This window comes from Vipera berus, assembly GCF_964194415.1.
Source record: "Vipera berus genome assembly, chromosome: 3".
Taxonomy (NCBI): Eukaryota; Metazoa; Chordata; class Lepidosauria; order Squamata; family Viperidae; genus Vipera; species Vipera berus.
In genome coordinates this window covers 56,459,254-56,485,916 of record NC_138204.1, presented here as the reverse complement: position 1 = coordinate 56,485,916, position 26,663 = coordinate 56,459,254, and the positions used below count along the sequence as shown (strand labels likewise).

Below are 26,663 nucleotides of genomic sequence, written 5' to 3'. Positions count from 1 at the left end.
TTCTCTTTGTTTCTCTGATACACCTGGAAAGTGTGTAAGTGTGTGCAAACATTTTCTAAAGAGGTGCATTTCCGACTCCCCCAAACATTTGTGCCATTCTTGCTTGCTTATTTTAAGGACATGATGTTTTGTCCTTATAATTGCTGTTGCTGGCACAACAATTCAGCCAGTGGCTCCTGACTTTTGAGCAGTTTCTCTGTCTGCTTGGATGCTTACAGCATCTTTTGGAGTATTTTTAGGTGGCAAAGGAGTAGGGGCCACCAAGGTGTTTATTTCAGAGTCAATGCAAGGGGGGTTACACTCCAAGTTGTGAGGTTGTGAATTAATGTGAGACATTGGACTTGTTTGTGGAGATTTCAGAAACAGCCTTGGCTCATGCATGTTGGCCCCTGACCAAGCCACCTCCTGCGCACCCTCACACACACACAGAGGGGGTGCCGAGTCTTTTATTAGGCTGCGGAAGTATGTCTGTTTGGAATAATAAGATGGAACAGAGGGAAGTTAGGGGGTTGATGTGGATTTTCTGCCTGAGCAGCCCTGGAGAATTGATGCCCAGTCGTCAGCAGGGCCTGAGAAAATAGCCTTAGGATGTATGTGCCTGGCACAGGACACTTCCCCACATCCTCCAGAATGACAGGGACAAAACTTCCACCTGTGAATGTGGGAGCTAGATCTCATACTTGGGGAAAATAATTTCTGTCTCCAGAAGACAGTTATTATTACCTGACTGGTTGCCCTTGTTCCTGAAGTCTAAAGTGAAATTTAGGAAAGATGGAGCTTAGGCTGCCTGGCCATGTGCATTCAAACATGTATCAGTGTCTTTGGCACCCATATGCTTTAATGCCTCAGTATTATGATTTGCAACTAGTGGTGGTCAGTGTAGACGCACATGGATACTGTATGTGAGAAAAGGTTTGAGAAGATCTTTCTGTCCTCTTGGATGAATAAACACTCAAAGCCAGCAGTGGCTTTGTAAACTGCTCTGCCATAGCCTCCCAATTTACTAGTTGTTCCTTTCTTTATTGTTCTATTACTGCTGGTATCCTTTTGTTTATTTTTAGTCAGGGGTCCCACAGTTTGCCTTCTGGAATCTGGATGAAACATTTAATCCTAGTTTGGAGTTCAGACCAATATCTCAAAAGTACTAGCTTATTTAGCATTGCACACTCATTAAACTTTTCAGATATTAAGACTTGGTCGATTTTATTTGATAGTAAGTTCTTCTGCTAAACCTCCACAGCACTGCTGGGCCTGATGGTTTTCATATAATAATATTGCAAGCGGAGGGGATTTAAACCCTCTCCAAATATGAGCCAGAAATTTACTCTTTATCTTTTCCAGTAATATCAACCCAAGTCCAAAAAGCATTATTAAAAAACTGAGTCCAAAAACATTTTAAAAATCCATAATGTTCTATCCCAGGTGAAAAAACACAGTAAACTATGTTTTATTTTCACTTATTTATTAGCTCAAATATTGAAAGCAATTTTGTGTATAACCAGCATATTGACTTAACTTTGTCAGCTTGAAGGATGCTAAATTATTGATATACATTTGCAAGTAAGTACAAGCTAAATGGGAAACTTTAGTAGAATGTTTATTTATCTAACGTTCAAAAAACAGTATAAGGTAGCTGCCAAGTTTGCAAACACTGCTTGAGAAAAATCATCAAGGCTATAGAATTTGTAATTGAAAATGGAGATGTCTCTCAATGTAAAACTCTGATGCCAAGAAACAACATAACTGGTAACTTCCACTTCACTTAATGCCGTTATATGTATCTTAAGTCAGGTTGAGTAAAATCAAGATTTTATACAAACGCTCAGAGTTTATAACCTAGGAGATTTCTCTATGAAAACAGATGTTCGAGCACCAACACGCTTGGATTCTCTGATGTGGGAAGATGTGTTTAACAGCAGCAGCAAGGGAGAACTGTATGCCATCACCCCTTGTTTTCTCTACCCGGAGATACCTTTCCCTGCTGCATCCCAGCAGATACATTCAGTGTGAAATTCAGAGGAAGAATATTTCATTGAAAATATATTTCTTTTTAATGTCCTCTCTTCCCTCCAAAGGATAAATGACAATGCATGATAACTTTTGAGTTTTAGATCCTGAAATTATATGCAGAGCCTTAGGGTTGATAAGCTTTTTTTCATACTTTTTTCCGCATTATGAGAGACGTCGAGTGACTGCAGTTTATTTCACAATATCCAAATTAGATTAACTACAAGTATATTGCTGTTCTTTGGTGAATAGGACAAAGTGGATTTTAGATATGTGAAATAAAGTTTTATATGTTCTGAAATATGTGTGCAAGATATTTTAAGAAATACAGGTCTGTATTTGTTTATTCTGGTGTAAACATTCATTGCCAGATTTTTTTCAAGAGAATTTAAAACACGTAAATGTAGTTAACTTTTAATGGGACCTTTCTCTTGTAATAAACGCATTTTAAAATTACACAGAAGTTATTCCATAATTTTATAACAAGAATTTTTAAATATTTTAATAAAATATTTTATATATTAATTGTGCTAACTGTGATACTATACTATAATCAAAGTAAATATAAAAGGTAAAGGTAAAGGTTCCCCCGCACATGCGTGCTAGTCGTTTCCGACTCTAGGGGCCGGTGCTCATCTCCGTTTCAAAGCCAACGAGCCAGCACTTGTCCGAGGACGTCTCCGTGGTCATGTGGCCGGCATAACTAGATGCCAAAGGCGCACGGAACGGTGTTACCTTCCCACCATAGTGGTCCCTATTTTTCTACTTGCATTTTTACGTGCTTTCGAACTGCTAGGTTGGCAGAAGCTGGGACGAGTAACAGGCGCTCACTCTGCTACGCGGCACTCGGGATTCGACCCGCCAAACTGCCGATCTTCTGATCGACAAGCTCAGTGTCCTAACCCACTGAGCCACTGCGTATATAGCTGTATTTAATTTTGATTAAATATATCTGCCTTTTAACATGGGTATTTTAATCTTCCTAATCTGTTATTATTTAATACCAATATAATCTCTAAAAACAAATTATTATATGAATATATCTATTTTAGTTTTCTTCTTTAATAGTTTCATTTCTTTAATTTTTTAAAAGTAAAATGGCTGATATTTTATTATATATATAGAAGCACCCAGATGACTTTAGCTGATCTTGAAAACCTATGCAGGATTGGACCTAGTTATTTCTTGAATAGGAGGACACCAGGAAATCCCAGGATTGTTAATTGTTAGCTGCACTGTAATTTTATGTTCCAATTCAGGTTCACAATCAACTTCCTCTGACTTTTTTTTATAAATGTTGCTTGTTTGTTTGTTAGAGCTACCAATAAGCGTTGCCATCATAAATATTTTAGAATAAAAAAAAGATAAAGGATTCTCCCGTCTGACTCTAGTGGGCAGTGCTCATCTCTGTTTTTTAGCTGAGGGAGCCAGTACTGTCCAAAGAGACTCCTGTGGTTATGTGGACAGCATGACTATATACCAAGGCGCATGGAAGGCTGTTACCTTCCCACCAACGTGGTACCTATTTATCTATTTGCATTTGCATGTTTTCAAACTGCTAGGTGGGCCGGAGCTGGGGCAAGTAATGGGAGCTCACCGCATTGCACAGTACTTGGGGCTCGAATCCAGATTGTCAGCTTTCCAGCTGACAAGCTCAGCCTCTTTAACTGCTGAGCCATAGCATCCTCCTTACCCTTAACTGATAATTACTATTATTTTATAATTACATATCAGTTCAGGTTCCAACCCTACAGTAATGGCAATGGCTAAGAAGTGGCTTAAGTATGAGTAGACACACATATGGTTAAGTTGCAGAGATACCATCAATGAGATTTTCCTGAGAATAATTCTCTGGGGGGAAAAATGATATTATGAATAAGGATACAGAGTTGCGGCTTGAGTGGCATACAAATTTAATAATATAATAAATATAAATATAACTCTGAAGCATTTATTTCTTGGTATATGTTGTGATTAATCCTTCTAAGATGTCTGTCTGTTTGTTTGTTTTTTTGTTTGTTTGTTACATTTAAGTCAGGGTTGATTTTCTGGCAACTGCCTGGACAAGCCCTTGCAATTTTCTTGTCAAGTTTTCAGAAATGGTTTGCCGTTGTCTGCTTCTGAGGGCTGAGGGAGAGTGACTGACACAAGTCATCCAACTGGCTTAGTGTGTAAGGCATGGCTAGGACTTGTAGTCACTTAGTTTCTAGTCTGCTGCATTACTGCAGCAAAATGTATAATGCGGATAGTCCTCAACTTATGACCATTTGTTATAGTGACTGTTCAAAGTTACGATGGTGCTGAAAAAAGTGACAACCATCACATGATCATGATTACGGTGCATGACAAGCCAACATGTATTTACAGGAGCATCCTGGAGTCACATGATGGCCATTTACAAACTTCCTGACTGACTTCTGACAAGCAAAGTCAGTGGGGGAAGCTCAATTCACTTAACGACTGGGTGATTCGGTTAACAATACGTGGAAAAAAAGGTAATAAAACAGGGCATGACTCACTTAATGACCACATGCCTTAGCAATAGTAGTTCCAGTTTCAGTTGTGGTCCTAACTTGAGGACTACCTGTAGTGGTAAAATATTCCTAAACTAAAAATACAGCATGGATTGAGTTTTCTGTCTTATCTTTGTCTACCATACCTCTCAGATCTATTGATACATGCATATTTGTTTTTTAACAGCAATACTGCTTATATTGTAAAGTTCTTTGCATGTTGAATGTTTGAACAATTTCTAGTCTGATATTTGTCATGGCTCAAGAAGGATGCAAGGTGCAGATTAAAAATGTTTGCATTCCTTATTTTATCTTATAGCACATGGTTATAGCACATGGTTATTGTTTTATTAATGCTGAATAAAAATTAAATCTTCCCTGTGCTAAAGAGTTGAAGGAACTATCCTAAATCTCATGAACATCTGCTGGAGGCTCTTTATCTTAAACAAGTGGTTGCATAAGTATATTCAGTTATTTCAAACAGCCCTTGAATTGCCGCATAAGCTAGAAAAAGACCGATACCTGTTGTGACATTACTGCTATCAGAGCATGAGATGTCTTTGCATTCAGTGGCATATTTAATTCCACCATCACCTCTTCCCCGAATTTGTGTCCCTTTATGTCAGGGGTGTCAAACTCAATTTCATTGAGGGCCGCATCAGCATTGCAATTGCCCTCAGGGGGCCGGGTGGGTGTGGCCAGGGTGGGCGTGGCCTACTGGGTGGGCGTGGCTAGAGTGCATATGGCCTACTGGGTGGGCATGGCCAGCTCTACATCGTTCGCATCAAGGGTGCCTATGGGGGCCTGGGCAGGAGTGGGACAGATCTGAGGGCCTCTGGCAGAAGGAGATGGGACCGGGACAAGTGCCAAGGCAGTGGGGGCCGTTCCCTCACTGTTTCCAGGATGGCTTTGCGGGCCACATGAAACCACTTCGCGGGCCGGATCCGGCCCCCCGGGCCTTGTGTTTGACATGTCTGCTTTATGTTATGCTGGCTTGGTTTTAGTGTTGGTATAACTTGCATGGTGTAAATAAGCTAAGCTAAAAATATTTCCCTATTTCATATCTTTTAAATGGAAAGGCGTTGGGTTTTTTTTGCTTTTTGGGTGAGATTGTAAGAACAGCTCTGTTACATTAAGCTAAGGCCACTCTTCATCCAGTATTTTCTTTCTCTCAGTTGACCAACCAGATACCACTGTTTACAAGAAGATATTTCCTAAGAACTGAAATTTGAAGATAGTAATGAGTCATGAATTGTTTCTGTCCCCTTTTAAAGCTATCCAGGTTAGTGGCCATTCCTATGTCTTGTCATTCCCATGTTTTTAAAATTAATTTTGTTGAAAGTTTTAAAGAGATCATAAAAACTAATGCAAACTTGTATGAAATAGAGAAAACAAAGAAAAAGGAGAGACAGGGGAAAAAGAAAAAGAATAGTAATGAAAAAGAATAAAAAGAAACAGAAAGAACCTTCTGATTTATTCTACAGCAAATGTAAACATGGTTACAAAATTATCTCTTACTCTATGATTATGAAATAGCTAACTTTTTTCCTATCGTCAAAACTACAAGTCATAAGTCATTTTTTGTTGTTGTTTTATGCAAAAAAGTCTATACGGGATTTCCAGTCAGCCATCAATGTGGCTAGTGTCTTTTCTCTGATCAAGGAAGTCAATTTAGCCATCTCTGAAAGCTCCATCATGTTCACCAACCATTCCTCCGTTGTGGGGAGTGTCAAACTTTTCCACTTTCAAGCATACAATAGTCTTCCTGCAGTTGTCACATATAAACATAAAATTCCATGACTTTTTCTAGTTGCTTGTCTAATGAGTCCCAAAAGAAAAATCTCTGGTTTCAGTTGTACTTTAATCTGTAAAATCTTCTGAATTAATATATGTATTTGTATCCAAATTGTTTTGGCTTTTTTACATGACCACGAAAGATGATAAAATGTCCTCTCTTGGTCACATTTCCAGCAAAAATTTGAAGCACCTTTATACATTCTAGAAAATTTCTCTGGTGTCAAATGCCAACTATATATCATTTTCTAAAGATTCTCATTAAGATTAGAACATAATTCAAATTTCAATCTTTTCAGCCACATGTTTTCCTGTTGTCCATTTGTATACTGTGGAAAGTTTTTAGCCTATTTAAACATACATTCTTTCACTTAATCTTGTTCTCATATTTTAACAAAAGTTTATACATTTTAGCAATAACATATTCATCATTAGTACATAATTCTGTTTCAAACTCAGTTTTACATTATTCAAAACAAAAACTATAATCCACTTTAATGCTTTCTGGTAATTGTATATAAGAAAGCCACTGACAAATCGATTGTCAAGTCTTCTCTTGACTTTATTTTACAATCTGCTTGAGAAAATTCTAGTACGTAATGATAAGTTAGTCATTTGTTTATCATTTCTTGTCTATAAGATGCTTCTTGAGCTGAAAGCTACACAGGTGTTTTCAGGTAAAACCTAAATTGGTAAGGAATTCCAATATTGCCCTTTGATTGTTCTTGTTAGTGGTATCAGCACAATTACGTTTTCCAGCTTATGTAAGTAGTGAAGATTTCAGTGAAGTTTACAATAAATGTCAGAAAAGGGAATAATTCAACTGTATTCCTAAACAATTGTAAACGTGCTGGAGGTTTTCAAGAAAAGATTGGAAAATCGTTTGTCCGGGATGATGTAAGACCTCCTGCCATTGGGCAGAGGGATGGACTAGACAACCTCCAAGGTCCCTTCCAGTCTGATGATTCAATAATTCTGTTAGGCTGTTAGGCGGCTCTGTTGTAAGGTATTCCTTCCCTCCTTGTGCAATGTCTTTATTATCCCCTCTCCCTATGCATCTGGCTGTATGCTGATGTCTGAGGCTTCCATCTCATATCTCCTTACAGTTCATAGCAGGCAACTGATTTTTGAGGAATTTATGAAATGCCTTGACATAGCATGTGGGGAAATGGCTTTTACAAGCCCTTCTTTATAGTTTCTTTTACTCAGATATGATCTGTGTTTTACTTACAGTTTAATATTTATGATTTTGCCTGCCTATTTTTCTTTATTTTACTTTACAATGCTTTACAGCCTGCTCCAATCCCAAAGGATTTTGACTGGGATATAGCAGATTTCATAATATAATTTAATGTGATTGAATTATTCCATTTAAATAAAATAGTAATGCTGCAGCATAGGAACCAAAAAGTGGGGTCCAAATTATAAAATTAATTCCTGACAGAAGTAAAACTAAATATGAAAAGCAAACTTAAAATTCAGTGTTGACCTGAAGAACAAATTAGCAGTTCTAAATCTATGTGTGGTAGGCAATTCGAAGCAGTCCTTGGAAGATAATTCATTATGGTTTTCAAGTTTTAGTCAATGCACGTTTATTAATAGCTGGTACTTACATGAACACAGACGGTTTTTTAAAGAGTAATTACTTAAATACATGAATACACGTCAATGTGGTGCATACAGACGTATATTTGCATTTACAATATAGTCTGGAGAGTGGTATTGTGATTTGGATACATGGTCCTACAGCCTGGTTATTATAAAAAAACATGCTCTGTCGGATTAATGTACTATAGTGCAAGGGTCCCCAACCCCCAGTCCGTGGACCAGCACTGGGCCGCAGCAAGCCAGAAACCCCGCAATGCAAACAAGCAAAGCCCCATCCGTGGGATACTGGCAGCATGCAAAAGCATGCCCCCTCCAGTCTACAGAAAAAACTGTCTCCACGGAATTGGTCCCTGGAGCCCAAAAGGTTGCGGGCCACTGCTATAGTGAACAACAGAAAGCTTCTGTAATCTGTGCATTGAATTTTTTTCTGCCTAATCTAACTAGCTCCCCCTATTGATTGCATTAAAAACTGCTGGTGTTCCGATCTGCTTTTCCTGCATCAGTGGAAACAAGGTCATACAGAGCCAGGGACCGGTCAAGCCTAGCATTTTGTAACAATTGCCTCCACACCAGAGCCCATCTATGTATAGCTATGGTAGGCCCCCAGACCTCATCTGGCATATACCTGCCCCCCCCTCCTTTTCCACATTTTACTGCGATGGTCTGCGATGTTGCATTCATGCCTCATTGGGCTTCTTGATGTCGATGTTCAGGAAACATCTGGGCTGCTTGAAGCCATAGAAGGGAGCAGGAAAGCTTAACATTCTGTCATAGGCTGTACTAGACAACCCTCCCTAATAAAAAAAAGCCAAAGCAAGCTGTGCTGAGATCAGAACTCAAGGAGAGGATAACGTTTCTATATTCTTGGAATATATCCAAATTTTGGGTAAACCTAAATCATTGGAGTGTCATTTTCACTCTCTTGTTCACTATTTGAATGTCACCAGATGGTCCAGTTTGTGCAAGGTGACCTTGTAAATTGTTACCATAGAAATGGCCATCATGATGCTAAGAAGAAGAGAGAGTAGCTAGAGATCATGAGCATCAGAAGAAAACAATCTGGGATATCTTACTTTAAATTCTTGCCATTAAGCCCTGCGCTCCCCTTTCCACTTAGATCATGCTCCTCACTTTTCTTCATTCCACCCTGGAATCAGGGACATATAAATCAAGGTGATAACATTAAAATTCATCCTCACAAATTGCTACTGAACTAATATTTCTGGTTTATTTAAAGATACAGAGGTCGCTAAAGAGGTAGCCTATTTGAAGGTGAGGATTAGACAGTACTTAGCTCTCCTGCATTTGTACAGTAATGAGTTTAGTCCAGCCTTCCTATACTCTTGAGTTGCAAAATCAGGAAATCTTTGAGAGTTGAATAGAAGAAGCTGGAATGAAGCTCTACAACATAAATTGTTGGTCAACACCAATGTTGGAAACTTGCATTTATTAATTAGCCTATTGGTTCAGTCTGCTATTATGGACTCTGGACTGCAAACGTATATTCTGCAGTGGAGCTCTTTTACCTCTGTAAAAGAGAGAAAAGCTGCAGGCTTCATTTAGCCCTTCTCTCTCAAGTCTAGAGTGGGTTTCCAATTCACAGTTCTCCATCTATAGCATTAACAACCTGCTGTTACCAATTCAGCCAGCAGTCCAGAACCTAAGTATGAAACACTGTCACACGTATATCCATGTGGAGTGGGAGAAAAGAAGAGTATTGACTTTCATCATCAAGCCTTTGCTGTTCACATCTATCACCCCGATTGCCCTCAGCCTTAGAGAGAATGTGGTGTTCTATATATATATGGGTCTTAGAATGACCTCTTAGCAACCCTAGCTTGTTATCAGTTCTAGGACTGGTTGGGACTTTCAGGATGCCCTGCAACAGGTGCTTGCAAGCAGGAGCCCTTGGAAGATCAGGGTATGCCAGCCAAGCCTAAAATAGCCCAGTAAAGAGGGAGCATATGAACACAGTGAATGAATGCTGATGATGTAGATACCTGTGAAACTCTATTCTTCAATGGATTCCAAGCACACCTTGTTCCAAGAAACTAAACCAAGCTGCATGCAGAGACACTAACTCTGAGCATCCAGCTTGAAGAATATCTCAGCCCAGCTAAGTAAAGGGCTTGTTGGTGGCATTACTTACTAACTACCCTTCTCCTTGTCCAGACACAATATGGGGTCTGAGCCTACCCTTGAGGCAGATTGTCTGTCTTTCCATTTGTTAAAGCTGATTAATTGGGCTGGTGGTAGTGGTCAGTACTGGACCCAGATAATTAATCCTAATTACACAAAATCAGGTGGTTGAGTCATCTCTTTCAGCATATTGTGTATGTGTGCTGGGCTGACAAGAAAGATACAATAGGTTCCCCATACAATATAGCCATAGAGCTCAGTCTTAATCTTAACTGATAATACAATTGCAACTTGAACTCTCTCTGTATCTCAGATTATTGCCTTCATGTTATGTCCTGCAGATTGAAGATTGAAGGTGTCTATTGCTTCAACTGTTAGAACCACATTCTCTGTAATATCGTAGCTACTATAGCAGAGCAAACACTTTGCATGACAGAGGCCTGAAGTTCATTCTCTGGTGTCTTCTGTCTAAAACCCTAGGCACTACCTTCTTTGGATGTGTTGAAGAGGCTAGAGAGCGTTCTGCTTGGGTTGCTTTGATTGGGACTCTTGCATCCCAATGTCTAAGTACTTGTAAGAAGACAGTTCTCAGTTTGAAAGCTATCTATTACAATTCAGCATAGAAAATAGAAGAGTGTAAATGTAAAGTGACGTACGTTGCTGCTCAAAATCCAGACCTCTCATACAAATTAATGGAATCAGAGCTAGCAATGACTAGAGGCTGCTGAAATGGAACAGTACTGTATATCTGTTATATAAAAAAAGCCAATAACAGGTGTGGGATAATAAAGAAGGGTACTGAAAATAAGATGTCAATATTACAATGTCCTTTGATAAATCAATGGTGAAGCCACATTTGGAATATTGATGATAATTGAGATGATCGAGGAGCTGGCGCAGCTTCTCTATGAGGAAAAATTGCAACATATGGGGCTATTTGGTCTAGGAGGGGAGTGAATAAAGGAGGACATGATTAAGGTGTATAAAAGTATTACAGGATTAAGGTGCGTAAAAGATAAAATGGACAAGGAGAAGCTCTTTTCCCCTTCTCAAAAGACTACAACCCAAGTTCATGCAATGAAATTGAATACTAAAAGAATCATGATAAACAAAAGGATTTTTTTTTAAAAAAATACAAAATGTAATTCAACTTTGGTATTCAGTACCACATGGCGTGATGTCGGCTACCAGCTTCGCTGGCTTCAAAAAAGGGTTGGACCAATTCATGGAAGTCATGGAGATCAATGGCAATTAGCCTTACTGGCAGTGTGATTGCCTCTGAAGGCCATCTGCAGGCAGTCTAGTAGGCTTCCTTTTGTAGTTGTTTGGCCACTGTGAAAACAGACTGCTAGACTAGATGGGCTAGGGATCCAAGTCCAGTAGGACGCTGCTTATGTCAGGGGTCCTTGGTGCTCTCTGAGCTTGCTTGTTTTCTTGCAGATGTTTCGTTACCCTAACTCGGTATCATCATCAGTGCTAGACTGTGCTTGCTTGTTTTCTTGCAAATGTTTCATTACCCTAACTAGGTAACATCAGACTAGCAGTGATGATGTTACCTAGTTAGGGTAATGAAAAGTCTGCAAGAAAACAAGCAAGCTCAGAGAGCAACAAGGACCCCTCATTTCAACCCTGAGCTACAAATATTCTCCTTGTTATCTTTATTGTAAGAACAATTAAAGAAAAAGCAATAGTTAGAAGTTGCCTATTTATTTATAATGACTTCCCAATAAACAGAATAGATACCAAGTCTGAGTCACATTCTTCCTCACTGTATAAAAATATTAAATTTCTCTTTCAATTGGAGTAATTATTTAAATAATTATATCTAAAATACTTGTGTAGAAATCACTATGCTATTAATAGCCCCAGCCCGAACCTCTATGTGTAGATTTGGCTGGAATCCTACTTTCTTATCTTCTGGTAATATTTCTTTTCATTCATTTTGGACCAATTTAAATACATAATATGAAAGCCTCCAGAAAGCCAGATAAGGTACATGTGTGTGCTTGCTCTTTAAATCAGGAAACGTATGTGTGAAATTAATGCAGGGGTCTTCAAACTTGGCCCTTTTATGACTTGTGGACTTCAACTCCCAGAATTCCTCAGCGCTGAGGAATTCTGGGAGTTGAAGTCCACAAGTCATAAAAGGGCCAAGTTTGAAGACCCCTGAGTTAATGTAAAAAAGCTCCTCTCTCCCATGAGTTTGCTTTGTTCTAATCTGGCATTTTCTGGGTTGCTCTTCAGTGAAAGACAAAATGTTGGAAAATTCAGCCATAGTTATTCAAGATATTATTACATAGTTTGGCCTGATCAGTTTCCCTATCTACATCAATTCGGTAGACTAGGCAGGAGATAAATTTTGCCTCCTGCAAGTGAAGAGAGGTATTGATAAGATTTCAAACGCCGGGGTGGCGGTGGGGGGCTCTTACCCTGCATGTGGAGTGCGGGAAGACTTACAGGGAAGGAAATGGAGAAACCAGCTGGAGAGCTGTGTGTCTGGGTACGGAATGCTGATGGGCTCCCCGGTGGGGCACGCAGGGGACTGGGCAGGCGGGGGCAGCATGGTGCTGGAGGAACTGAGCTGAAAGTAATGCCAAGTCCATGAGTAAGAGGCAAGCGCATTACCACCCCAGAAGCAGCAGGACTGGATGGGAAGAGAGCAGCAAGCAGGAGCAGCAGCAGTGCTTGCAACGCCCCAAGATATCGGGAATGAGCAGCCAAGGGAGACCTTGCCCCCAAGAACAGGTCAGTGGGCCACCTTTCCTAAAGCACCAGGTGGGGAAGGAGCTGTTTGCTGACGGGGATGACGGACCAACAGAGACGCGCATGTGAGAACTGCAAAGCTGACCACCTAGCACAATGCTGCTGCTGCTCCTGCTCCTGCAGCAAGTTACTGAAGGCAGGGGGGGGGGGAAGGGGAAAAGTTAATGCCGGAGACTCAATGAAAGCCGGTGGCTACATGCTTTCAAAGCCTTTTTGTGCTGGCTCCCAGGGAGACAGCGGCATGAAGTGAGGAATTGCCAGGCTCAGTGTGGCTCCTGCATCTTTGCCAGTTTGCTTGTCATGAGGGTGGTAGTACACAAAACAATTTGAGTGCTAAAGCCCAAGACACGCAGGCAGAGGAGGGTATCTTGGCGGATGGGCCACCTGCTTCAGGAAGCCAGCACGCCGCAATTAAGCACTGGGGGTAATGTGCAAAATGGAGCGATAATTTAATTGGGGATTCACAGGTCTTCCCTTCTTGTGAGCCACAAGAAGCGTTCCTCCGTTCCGCGAAGCTGCCACTCTTGTTTCCTTGGAGAGTCCCTGCCATCCCTCTGTAAGTTCTCCATGTGTAGTTTGGAATCAGGAAGTACTCAGCACTACCACCATTTACCTTGTTCTTAAACTTGTACCTGACATGACATTTGCTAGTGAAAGGGGCAGAGAAGAACAAAACCAAATAGGAAGCTGTTTCATTATAAAACGAAATAAAACATATTTATTGTAGCAACCAGGTAAGTTTTTTTAAAAAAAGTTTCTATGCAAGTCCCCTACAAGTCAATTAATTCCAAGACTGTGTTGCATTTGGACTCTAGATATATTCTCAGGCTAGATATAAAGCTTTTCCCGAAAGCAGTTCTCTTTTTAAGGTTTGCTGGTTTTACCCATTTGCCCCTTCCTGTCCCTTTAAATGATTCAGAAGAAAGAAGATGCAGAAGAAATACCAGGCTGAACAATTTGTTCATCCTTTTCCCCCTTGCAGCAGCAAAAGGGTTAGGAAAAACTTTGGAATGAAGGGGGATAGATGTGTGTGGGTGTATGTGTAAACCTGACCCTAGTTTCTTTCTGTTGGCCTGGATACTTTGGGTCATTGAGTTCCAAAGGTGAACTGCATGTTTTGTTAATTGGTAGGTATGTTATTTTTTTTTTCATGCTATAGGCAGGTTTGACAAGAAAAAAAATCATTTAAAATTAAGATATAGAGAGAGTAGGGTAGGAATGTCAGCTCCACATTTTCCTTTTTCAACATGCCTGGTCTAAAGTTGTTAAAGACAGTGGATCCTTCATATAAGAGCTGAAATTATCTTCAGAGAGGAACACAACCTCTATTGTCAGAGGTAACTCTTTGCTGTGATTTTGTGGTGTGTAACTATGTGTATGTTAATTCAGTAGCTACATTTATATGGTGTTCCTTTTCCAGTTTTTCCTATTTTGCAAATGCTTGCTGAGTTTTTCTATAGAATGAAATATATTACATCGCATGATTAATTCTTTTCCATAATCAACTTTTTTCCTTAATTATCATATCTTTTGACCAGTACTACCAAATTTTGTGATGGGATAAAATTCTCACCCATAGAGGCAAATGCTATCAATGTGCAACAAATTACTAATTATACTACACTTCATTGGGGCAAGAGAACTTTGGAAATTGATTCTTTAAGCTACCATAGAATTAAACCGAATTCAATAGAAAAAGTAACTTAAGTAGAATGAGAAATGGTAAAATAAGACTCTAGTTCCTTCCTTGCTGTGGAAATGTTTTGTTAGACCATCTTCTACAATGACGAAAACTGAATTCTCAGTTATTAGAGAATATTTTTTTAAAAAAATAACCTTTTTACAATGGAATTAATTCTCCAAAATGTTTAAGTGTTTATAGAATGTCATAAATATAGGTGAAGTGTTACACTCTTGGAAACATGCAAATTACTTTTGTCTCTCCTATTAAATGCAATCAAATTGTAAATTTGAACAAAAGTTCCATCTGAATGTAGCGTGGCTGTGCACAAAGTCATAAAAAAGCTTCATAAAGAAAGTAAATTCAACGTCATTATCAATGTTCATATTTCCTTTTCCCCTTAAATAGCATATTTTCGTGAAATACAGGGGACACTTCCAGTTCTGCCATTACCCTTGGAGTCATTCTCAGAGCAAGGAGACCATTTGAAGGAGCTATTCCTTTAGTAAACCTGGCCCAAGGTGTGTTATTGTTGAGGCCAAGAGTTAGGAAAATGAACTGAACTGATAATTAAATCTTCCGGCATTGATCGGCGACAAGCCACATGGGACATACGAAAAACCTGCTCTTACACCCAGGACCTACTCTTCATCTGGTCTAATGATAGCACTGGCAGTTCCATAGCCAAATTAATAAATCAGGGCTATTGGTAATTAAGATGAGTGTATTTTTTAAATAAAAATGCTGACTGTTTACATATGGTTTATCTTAGTAATTTGCCTATAGAAACTGTAGAAGTTAAATTTGAAACTATTTAGGATGATACTGCCTTGGCCATGCCATCATTTTCTATCGAGATTCAGACAAGAAATATTAACAAATCAATCACAGTGTAAAGGTTTTTTTTTTAATTGGCTTACCCAAAGGTACATACAAGTACACTTTTTTTTACTCTGTTCAAGAACTTCTGGAGTTGCCAAATATATTTTTAAAGCCAGCATATTTGCCCTCATTTTCATATATAATAAAGTTATACTGAAAGAGAAAGAAGAATAAAGAGCATAAGCCAGTAATTTATGAATGTTGAAAAAATGTTGCTAGGTTATTCTTATGCAAATTTAAGTTTAGTGGCTATCTTAGGAACTGGGAATGCAAACTGAACAAATGCCAACACCTTCAGTCTGCAAACAAATGTGTTGTTTCCATTACAATTAGATAAGAGTTTTGTTGGCCATTCCCACTTTCTTTCCTTTTAGCTTTCAAAGACTTCTGGCTGTCACTTTCCCTGAAGCAGCCTTGGCATTAGTTGTTGGAAGGTTAAAAGCTAACACAGAAGTTTCTTCTAATCTGATTCATAGGACTCTATTACTGCACTAGATTTGCCTGGTGCTTCTGTGAAAGTACCGGAACACCGGAACACCGATAGTGACCATTCAATTCAAGACAAAGTTTAAATGAAGTTGGTTACAACTCATGGATGAGTTAGAAAGGGAGGGATTTGTAGAATTGCATTCTTGTCTAATTCCTTTATGCCTGGTTGGAACCCTTGCTTTGCCTGTTTATTTTTATCATGCACTGATGAGTGGATGCATAGATTTAATCAGGTCATGTATTTTTTCCTCTATTTTGCTTTGCGTAGCAATTTAAGGTTCATCCCTATATGCCAGATGGAGTCCAAAGCATTACTGCAGCCAGTGAAGCAAGTAACTTTTTTTTTGTTTTAAAAGCAACATTAACTAATGAGTAGGGGAGTTGCTGTAATGAGGAAGGGCCACATATCAAAATTAGTAGTTCCTTTTCCTTCATTTTGATATTTGAAGTTTTGTCTGCAAAAGGATATTTGGATATTACAGTTTGCATGCTAATGCTTCTGAGCACCTTGAACCTGGAGATAGATTTATTCTTTCCCAGCTATAATTGACACTTGAAATGGTTTCCCAAGTCCTTTGGTAATAATCTTTTTATGAACAGGATGAATTTAGAATCCTTTCCTTAGCATTGTAGGCTTAGCAGCTTGCCACCTACTTGTTTGTGATCTTTTGTGATGGAGTCAGGTGAGACTGTGCTTGATCCAAGAAATGCATGAGTAAGGATCCAAAGGAGGATTTCCCTTGGCTTCCAATAAACTACTGCTTGCCACCTGGCTTTTAGCCCAGATCTTTCCTCATGACTGCAAGGCAATATGTCCCTTAGGAACTACTTGCCAGAAAAAATTTTTGCAGGTGACAGGTGCTTCTCAGCATATGTCTAGTGACAGATTGAAATTTCATGTTGGGAGCAGCTGGATGGCCTACAAGTTCAATTAGGAGGTGCTTCCCTTAAGCTGGCAGGTTAATGGCAGGAGAAAGGTCGCACTGCTGAATTTACATGGTGGGGAGCATAAATTTTTTCTTCCTGCTCATGTCTTTATGGAAAAACTGAGCTTCCTAGAGAAACTTGGCAACTTTCTGAATCATGTGATTTCAAACGTAAAAGGCCTTGGTACCACATCTTTAATGCAATTTGATTTTCATTTGATTTATCCAAGGTTGACTCTTTTGCCCACAACCATATGACATAATAAATGTTCCAATTTTTAAAATGGTATTTTTGCTACAGCAGTCTAATCCAGGAGTCACTCTGGTAGTTACCACATTTGTTAAATAGAGCCATATACATTATTAGAGTTATGCAGCACTTGTATTTCAGAACCAACAGGGGTAAACATAGCTTCTTTTTGTAGCTGTATCCAGCTATTGCATGATTTTTAAAAAAAAATGGATGGTTTGAAAAAGTTGTTGAGAGGAACTTTCTCACTCTCATATATTCTAGTGCAGCTTTTGGAAAATGAATTTGAAGTGCTGCACAATTCATGCTGAACACACACAAACAAAAAAAATGTGTGCACATAAAAAGGGAATGATTTATTTATTCCACAGATGAATTAATGTACCCATAAGTCAATGTGTGTACCTAAATGTTCATTAATATTATTAATGATATTACCGTAGAACTGTAACACTGAGGCAAAGAAAATGCTTTGGTATTCTGATTGGTAAGGATTGTTTAATCATAGTTTACCAATTAGGACATCCCAGAAAGGAAAGGAAAGGAAAGGAAAGGAAAGGAAAGGAAAGGAAAGGAAAGGAAAGGAAAGGAAAGGAAAGGAAAGGAAAGGAAAGGAACACCTCAAATTCTGCATCAGGTTTATACGGCCAAACTAAGCCAACCAGTAAAATCATCCTGATTCAATAGGAATGAAACAGTGTGTTGAACCTTCCTCACAAAAGTCAGTACTGCATACCACTCTTCTACCACTTCCCAGTATTCCCAGAGAATGTTTAGAAGATATTGGTCTTGAGATGTTTGAGTTGACCATCTGGCTGAACACAATGCCTAAATCATACAATTCATTGCAGCAATATTTTCTAATCTTCAGACCAACATCTTATTCTCTTGCAATATTGTACTTATTTTCTGGTGAGTTTTCCTATTTTGTTTTTGGCCAAAATCAAGAGTGAGGCTTTTCAAGTTTTTATGAAATTGGAGACACATAAGATATCAGGAGGGGGGACGCGGTGGCTCAGTGGGTTAGGACACTGAGCTTCTCGATCAGAAGGTTGGCAGTTTGGCGAGTCAAATCCCGAGTGCCGCGTAACAGAGTGAGTGCCTGTTACTCGTCCCAGCTTCTGCCAACCTAGCAGTTTGAAAGAACATAAAAAGGCAAGTAGAAAAATAGGGACCACTACGGTGGGAAGGTAACAGCATTCCATGCGCCTTTGGCATCTAGTCATGCCGGCCACATGACCACGGAGACGTCCTCAGACAAGCGCTGGCTCTTCGGCTTTGAAACGGAGATGAGCACCGGCCCCTAGAGTTGGAAACGACTAGCACGCATGTGCGGGGGAACCTTTACTTTACCTTTAAGATATTAGGGGATATTTTAAAACTCTCATGGAATTCTTTTTATATAAAGTGGCTTTTAGTGTTTTTTTAAAAAAAATAGAACAAAGATTAAAATGTATAACTATAACATCATATTCATATGCTTTAATAATTCACACATATATACAGATGTGGAAATGGATTATTATTCAAATACATGCCATACTGACATGGCTTGCATGATCCTAGAATTGGACACACCTTCCTCCAAATCTATATTTTGGCTTGTTGACTAAATACCTAATTGACTTTAAACTGAGACTTGATGTGAGATGTGTAGAATGAATGATATGAAAAAAAAATGGTTTCATTTCTCCTTTCCCTGTTAGAAACAGGGTTACTAAATGAGTAGCCATAATTGTTCCTGGCCTTGATCTTCTCTGGAAATAAATTCCCGTGCTTTCTTCTAATGAGGAACTGTTGGGCAATTAATCCTCCCTTGCTAAAATAGTTGGCAAATAAATAGCAAGGATGACTGAAGATGAATGAACCCCAGGTGGCTAAAGTTTCAGAACTCACCTTTCTCCTGGCCTACAAAAGGGAAAGTCTTGACTTCTGGTGGAAATTCTGGGCTCCATTATGGTCATAAGTCAAAAACTGCCTATATGCTAAATTGATCCCATACTTCTACAAATTGGCTCATCTGATCATGATGCAGACAACCTGGGAGCTTCTGACTTCAGATTTTTACTGTGCTCATTTTAAGTTGATGCCACCATCTAACTGGTAATCATGTGGCTCGAGTGGTCCAAGCTCCATTAATTAAACTGAGTGCATGCCTCATTAGTGCTTACTTTGCAATTTAATCAGATTATCTTGATCAGAATTGTGTTTTAAGAGGCTAGCAATGGGATATTTCTCCTTCGACTTGACAATAGGACTTCTTTCGTTTTTCATATTTTGTTTCTGAATTGAGATCTCAAAGGCACCTGTTTCTTCTTTGTGCATTTGTTTTGTTCCAGTTCAGCTGTCACGTCTGAGACATGTCCAATTCCAGAATAAAGACAATGCTCTCGTAGGTTGCAGGATACATTGGAGCAGCTTTCTTCAAATGAGAATCCTCTCAGTGTCCTAGCTAGCTGAGAGAGTACTAACTGCCTGGGAATTCTGTGCATTGTAGTCTGGCCCATCTGGAGAGCAACAAGTTGGAAAAGGCCTGCCTGGAGCGTCTCGTTCATCCTAGCTCTTTATAGCAGAGACTCCCAGATGGTGTACCAAATCTCCTTTGTAGTGTTGTATAACCAGGCAGACAACCAATTCATTGCATAGGCAAACGTGCCACTTAGCCACATGTGGCTCCTGCCTGAACATCTTGTCCTGAGCCCGTGCTCTGGGAGCATGAATGGCCATAAGCCCCAAGCAGGGACTCAATCGAAGCAGGAAGGACAAGCAGAGCAGGAAAGGAGCAGGGAAAGAGCTAGTTGTTTGATTTACAGCATCTGGAGTCCCTGCTTCCGCGGGACGAGGGCGGGAGACCAGTGCTTCCTCTCTCTGCCCCAGATTCCTTGCTCAACCCTAGTGAAAGTTGTACTGGCCAAAAGGAAAAGGCACTCCGGAATCTCTGCTCTCTATTCTGCTATATATTTCACAATGCAAACGAGAGAAGCTGCATCCAGGCCACTGTGGCTCAGGAGAAAGTAGCACCTTAACAGGGAATAGAAGGTGAAGGGGTGAATATCACGGCATGTCTATGCAATCCCAAAGCCCTGGATTGTTTGAGAGTAGAATGAAAAACCAGCCTGCAAACAAAGTCAGTGGATTCTGGCTACATTCTGAGAAGTTGAAAAACATCCCAGAAAAAGGCAGTGGCAAAGCTGCCAAGAAAACTGCAGGGATGCAGTCATCTGACGTTCAGCTCCAGGGTCTTTCTACATTTTTCACCCCCTGGACTCCAAACGAGAAAGTTTGCTAAATGTGGCAGCATTGCCAGCTCAGGTCTTATGTGGGAAAATTAATGAGATATTTGTGTTATAATCAGAAAATAGCAGAGCAACCTCCCCCCCCCCCATGTTAAAATAACTCTAGCTATCTGAAAAATGCCATTCTTCAATGCATAAACAGTCAGAGATTTCATCATGCAACTGCAAACCTCTAATGAAGGTAGATTATTTTTCATTTCAATACGAACAGGAACATTGATTTTTTGGGGGCCCATTCCCTGCTGTTATATTATAAATGCTGCTTTTGCATTTATTTAAGCTTCATTTGAAATGTCACAAAGTATATATTTTTCCATTTTACTGCATGTGTGTATGCACACTTTGCCAACTGGCTCTAATACTTCACACGTCTGATGAAATGGGCTGAAACTGACAAAAACCAAGGTCGGATTAAGTAGGTTACTCTGGTGTACTCTTATGTAACCACTCCACTATGACTATGATACTGTATCACCTTTTGAAATATTGAGCCAAGGGGCTAATTCCCTTATCTCCCCATGTTATTTGGGGTGGATGTGCAAAACTTTCAGAGATTTACCTTGAATGCATTCTTTCCAAGTTCATGTTTATTATGGTGTAAGTTTTCAAGTTTCCAAAAGGTCAGGTGTAGACACAGACAAGAATTACAGTAGAATTTTGAATTGTTTATGGTGCCATGTTCATAGTGACATAAAAGGATTTTGTCCTATTTTTTATTTTGCCAGTGGCTTGGAGAGTAAAACAACACGATCAGGAAGGAGTATCTCAGGAGTCCCCAAAGTAGCATTTCCTCTCATCCGAAAGATACTTCTATTTCTTACATTTTTTTTTGTTTCTACCAGGCTTAACACTCTAGATCACCAATGTACCACAGTCTCCCTCACCTTCTGTTCCCAAGGGTCACAAATGTGGTTATTTGTAGAAGGCCCAACTCTACTGCATTCTGCCAGACTTTTCTCCCAAATTAGTGCCGAAGATGGTTTCTTGGCATCTCTGTGCCCGTGCAAACTGCTATCTCGAATTGAATGACATGCTGAAGTGCACAATTCACTGTCTGCCAGCCCCATCCAATTTCACTGGCTGATATGACAGTTTCCATTTGTTAAGCACTTATAGCAATTGATTTAACAGCAAAATATACATCCAAGATCTGTGTTGTGTTTTATGCGGCAGGGCAAAAGGGAGATTTACATTGAGATTCTGTGACATGTTCTTCTCCAGTTCTTATTTTTGGACATATCTCATGTGTCTAGAAAGTCATGTCTTCTGCCCCCTCTTTTTATTTGAGCAGTGCTGGCCATTAAATCTTTCATTATGCAGTGGAGGAACCATTTCTTCAACTCCTTTCTCTCCTCAGCAGAGATATTGCGTTTGAATGACTAACATTCATACTATGCCAATCAGTATCTTTTATTGGACCAAACAGATGTTTTCTGAATAGTAACCAAAGTTTGCTATCTCTGGCTATTAAGGATGGACAGGTATCTCAGTCACATCTCTTTGCTCTTTGGTTATAAAAAGGCGACTTTGTTTCTCTGCTCTGTCTGAAGAATTCTGCTATTATCTCAAAAACGGAAATTTGTGATCTGTTGTTTTATCATAAGTGGATGATATACCTTCAATCCACTTTAGCTTCTGAATTCTTTCTGAATATGTAAATAAAAGGTTGAACTGAACTGGTGGAAATTGATATAGGAACATATTCCACCCACATAGGAGATATGGACCATTAAAATTCCAAGTTAGTTTGCAGGTGAAGTGGATAGCTTCTACCAACTCCCAATAGAATGAAAGGCAGAATAAGAGCCGCAGCACCCAGGAGACCTTTGTTCCAGCACAAAAGCAGAAATTCATTACCCATATCTGGATGAGAAACTGTTTTTGTGAGAAACCCTCCTCCCTGCTCCCCATTTGAACTGAACTTTGCTATTGTTCTGTTGGGAGATACAAAGAAGTGGTGGTGCCAGTGTGGAGCTAGATGGACAAAAGGTCTATTTGTGTTGTCCTAGAAAAGGGTTCATGCTTGATGTCAGCATCCCATCATGTTTGGGCATCTGTGCAAGCTTCTATTCCAGAATTAAAAAGTGCCTCTATCAGCCCAGAATGTAGGCAACAATAAGTAGTTTGCTTCTTCTTTTTTTCTCCCTATAGGACAGAGAAGATGGGAGCATGCATCCAGGTCTTTTTGGGCTTGGGATAGCAATAAGTTCATTTGGGAGAGAGTTGGGCCAAGCTTGCTTAGCATCCTTTATCTAATAGCAGAAGACTATAGAGCTGGAGTTGTAAGAGGCACGAAGTTCCCTCTTCTGGTCATGCCCCTTCATTACAGCCTAGAAATTATTGCACTGATCACTGGTTCACTGGGTAGTTTGAGAAGCACAAATTCTAAAGGACACTGGACAGGTTTTTTTCCTCACCAGGAAGACAAAGTAGAAATACAGTATATACTTTCGTTTGCAAATGATGTATGTCATTGTCCTCTATACAATTCTGTGAATAGGGTACTATAATTTCACAATGACAGCTTGTCTGAGAGTGCCTACCATATTCTTCCAGGAGGGAAGTATATTTTTACATTTATAAATCACCATTTCCTTTAGACGTTCCAGGTAGCAATATGTAGAGGCCTCTCATCATTTTATCATCACAGCAGTACTCCTGCAAGGGATTTGGGGCTGATGTATAATCGCTGCTAAAGAATATCCCAATCACATTCCAGTACGTTAACTACTAACTGATACTGACTTCAGAGTGGCGGCTTTTTCTGGACCACTCTTTTTTTTGTTTTTAATTTTTTTGTTTTTAATTATAGTTGTAACTTGGACAGCAGATTGCTAATTTGATTTAATCAAGGTAGGAATTTGAGGAAGGGAAATAATACATCTCATAACCTATTAATGGCACTAGGAACAAGCCAAGATTTATTGACTCTTTCTAAATGTTTCCACTATTTCTTTACAATACATTATCCGCTATCTTGATAGTCTCTCTCTTTTTGGTTTGTGGTTGTCGACTGATATAAAGTTAACTTGGTGTAACTTAGTCCAGCTAAGAAACTGGACTGTGAAGCAGAAAGCACTTGCTTTGAATTTATCCAGCACACATTGGTTGCATTCATAAAGCTTATTTAACCTGTTTATTGCATCATGGCTTGGGACTAGAGTAGCTGAGAGGGCATCTTTTTTCCAGAGTCTACCCATCCAACCAGGTCAAATAGAATGGGCATGCTGCAGATCCCATCAGCCAAAGAATGTTGGCTGATGGGAACTAGAAGATGAGCTTTTTCTGCTGTGGCCCCTGCTCTGTGGAACATCCTCCTTGCGGAGATTAGAAGGGCCCCATCCCTGTTAGCCTTCCATCAAGCTCTAAAAATCTGGCTATCCTCCCAAGCCTGGGATGCTACATGTTCCAAGGGCCCCACCTCTTGGTTATATTGTTAACAGGCCAGATATCTTGCTTTTGTACATACTTCGGATTAGACACAATGTTTTTTATTGTTTTAATGCTTTTTAATATTATTGTTTTAAAATGTTTTGAAAATTTTAATTGTAATACATGTTTTGAATTGTGAACTGCCCAGAGTTCTTTAGTAAGATGGGCAGCTATAGAAATTAAACAAACAAGCAAGCTAGCTAGCTAGCTAGCTAATTTCTGCTTTTGCAGAAAACATTAAAGTAATGTGGTTAAGGTACTAGGACCAAGGAGATGCAGGTTCTATTCCCCTCTCAGCATGGAGCTATTTTCTCTCAGCCCAACCAACCCGCTAAGGTTTTTGTTGTGAGGAAAAATAGGAAGATAAGAGTGTATATATGCTGTCTTGAGCTTCTGAATGAAAGGTGGGTAATCTAATAAACAAACGAGCAAACCATAAATGAACTGAACATACTGGCTTTGTGCAACATATAAAACACAGACACGCACACAGACAAATTAACATTAATCAAGCTCAGCATGTTATATGAATAAATGTGAACCTGTCTAAATACATACACAGTCATCATGTGTCTGTAAGCTACTCTTTCTAAGCCCAATACTGATATATCCTTCAGCATTCTGTGGAAAACTAATATTCTCGTATCCTAAAAGGAAAAGCTGTACCTTGAAGTTTAAATATATATTTTGCACATACATGATCCCATACTCAGTCCCCAGGACTTTCAAAGAACATTGGAAAAGATTCTTGCTTGAAAATGTATAAAGCTGTTATCAAAGCTGGTACCCTCAAAAATACTGAGTATAAAGCATCTTCAAAGAATGGATTATACAGAAGTAATAAATATGAAGAATCTTGAGTTTGAAGTAATTATACAAATGCTAATTTATCATTCCTTATTCATAACAAATATGTTACATTAGATCCTAAGGCTAAATGCTAAGATAAGAAAAACAAATAATTTTGCTCAGTGCTTTCATTATAAGTACAAAGTGATTTAAACAGTTAACTTATCTGGTACCAAATTCAATTGACCATTACATGGCAACAGAACACTAATAGATGTTTATATCCTTTGGCACCCTCTACTGGTTATCTAATTTTGCACGTGCGTAATTATATTATAGCCTTTATTTCAAATATTTTTAAAAAGTATTTAGCTGATTCCCACACCCACTCTCCCCACTCATGAAACTGGTGCAAGTTTGCCTGGAGAAAAATGGAATTATAGCTCAACTTATTGGAATGGGGAACCAATGGTATCAAGGAGGATTGTTTTAAATTATGTACTAAGTAGGCAATATATATATATATATTAAATTTCCACCCAAGAACTTAAGAAAGTTCAAGAGTTTGAGTTTGACTTCTGAGGTTGCCACAAAGATAAGTGCATTTGACTTCTTTTTTTTCATACAATAATTAATATATGAAACTCCCTACCACTAGATGCAATGATTAGTTTAAATAGTTTTCAAAAGTGAAGACAGATTCCCGGAGAACATATTCGAAGCAGCATTTGCACATAGTGTATAGGGAAGCACCACACAAGAAGATGATTCCTAAAATAACATCCTTCAGGGAGGCTTATATCTATGAATAACCATGTTCTGGGAACAAGCAATAAGGGAGAGCTGTGGACTTGCAGGCTTGATTGTGCATTTCCCAACTGAATCTGGTTGGCCATAGATGGAAAGATAACATGGATTAGATGAGTCTCTGTCTGAGCTAGCAAAGCTTCTCTGATCTTGTGGGGGCTCAGCTGCACAGTGGGTGACTAGAGGGACTGAGCCTGCCTGGGGTCTCTTAAGCTGGATCATTGGGCAGGCAAAAGAAACAGGAACAGTGGTTCCTTTGTGCTGCCTCTTCTCGTGCCTGCTTTGTATGTGTTGCAACTGCCAGCTTTCCTACAGCTTGACCCAGGATTATTCATCTGGACAAGCAGGGGGTAGCAGCTCCATTACATCCTCTGACTTTCCATCCTTGCCTGCATTTCCATCAGCTGGGGAAGGGGACAGACATAAAACAACCAGAGTGCAGCCTTTTCCTCATTATCCTGTGTTACATAAAGTGGGTGTAGGCTGTGTTTTCATATCTGGCTGTTCCTTCTTTGCATCTGTTGAAGGAGCTCCAAAAAGCCTGCACAGAACCAAGCCTCCTTCCTTCCAAGCCTAGCTGTAATAACTGACTGTCCTTCCTCTTTTGGCAGAATGGGGCTGTGCCTGGTGAAACGGGTAAGCAAGATGAGAACGTCAAACGAGGCAACTGGGGCAACCAGATTGAATTTGTTCTCACGAGTGTTGGCTATGCTGTTGGGCTTGGCAACGTGTGGCGCTTCCCTTACCTCTGCTACCGCAATGGAGGAGGTGAGTATGGAGGTCAGAGCACTGTGTTTATGGGAAGGCTGGTGAGGACTCACTGTGTTTTGTGGCAGTGCACTATGGGACTACCATAGTCTGGCCTGAAAAGTACAAAGTTGCTGGTAGCAGAGAAGCTCTTCATAATTGATTCTTCGTCCACCTGTGCTTCAGCACAATAGGGAATGGTGGGTCTATTGCTGCAGCAGCCTAACAATTCTGGGACTCAGGTTTGTTCTTGGGGCCTGACTCAAGGTGACCAGAGGCATTTTGAATTTATTAAGTTATGATTTTCAGAACGAAGATGGGCTGGGAATTCTTTAACTAACAGCCCAAATACTTCTGGAAGGCACCAGATTGGGGAAAGCCCAACTAACCTACCAATTGCATGTACTGGCATTGAGTTTGTAGGAAAGGACTGCTTAAAATAGCTGGGAATTAGTGGCACAAATGGAGGGCTTTATCCCATTTTGAATAAAACTTAAAATGTATCCTTCCCTTAATGGCTTTCAAGTCCTCTGTTTCCTC

The 26,663-nt window shown here is 39.5% G+C and overlaps 1 protein-coding gene across 6 annotated transcripts in view; it reads left to right on the top strand.

The window, feature by feature from the left end:
• Nucleotides 1–26,663, top strand: part of SLC6A9 (solute carrier family 6 member 9) — a 58,499-nt gene that overhangs the window by 18,627 nt on the left and 13,209 nt on the right. For 5 of the 6 annotated variants that reach the window (XM_081324593.1, XM_081324597.1, XM_081324594.1 and 2 more), the window contains one exon: nucleotides 25,988–26,144. In XM_081324593.1, the coding sequence (XP_081180719.1) occupies nucleotides 25,988–26,144 (157 nt within the window). Of the gene's footprint in view, nucleotides 1–5,715; nucleotides 5,803–25,987; nucleotides 26,145–26,663 lie in introns of those variants that run through there. The other variant, XM_081324592.1, reaches the window with a different exon arrangement.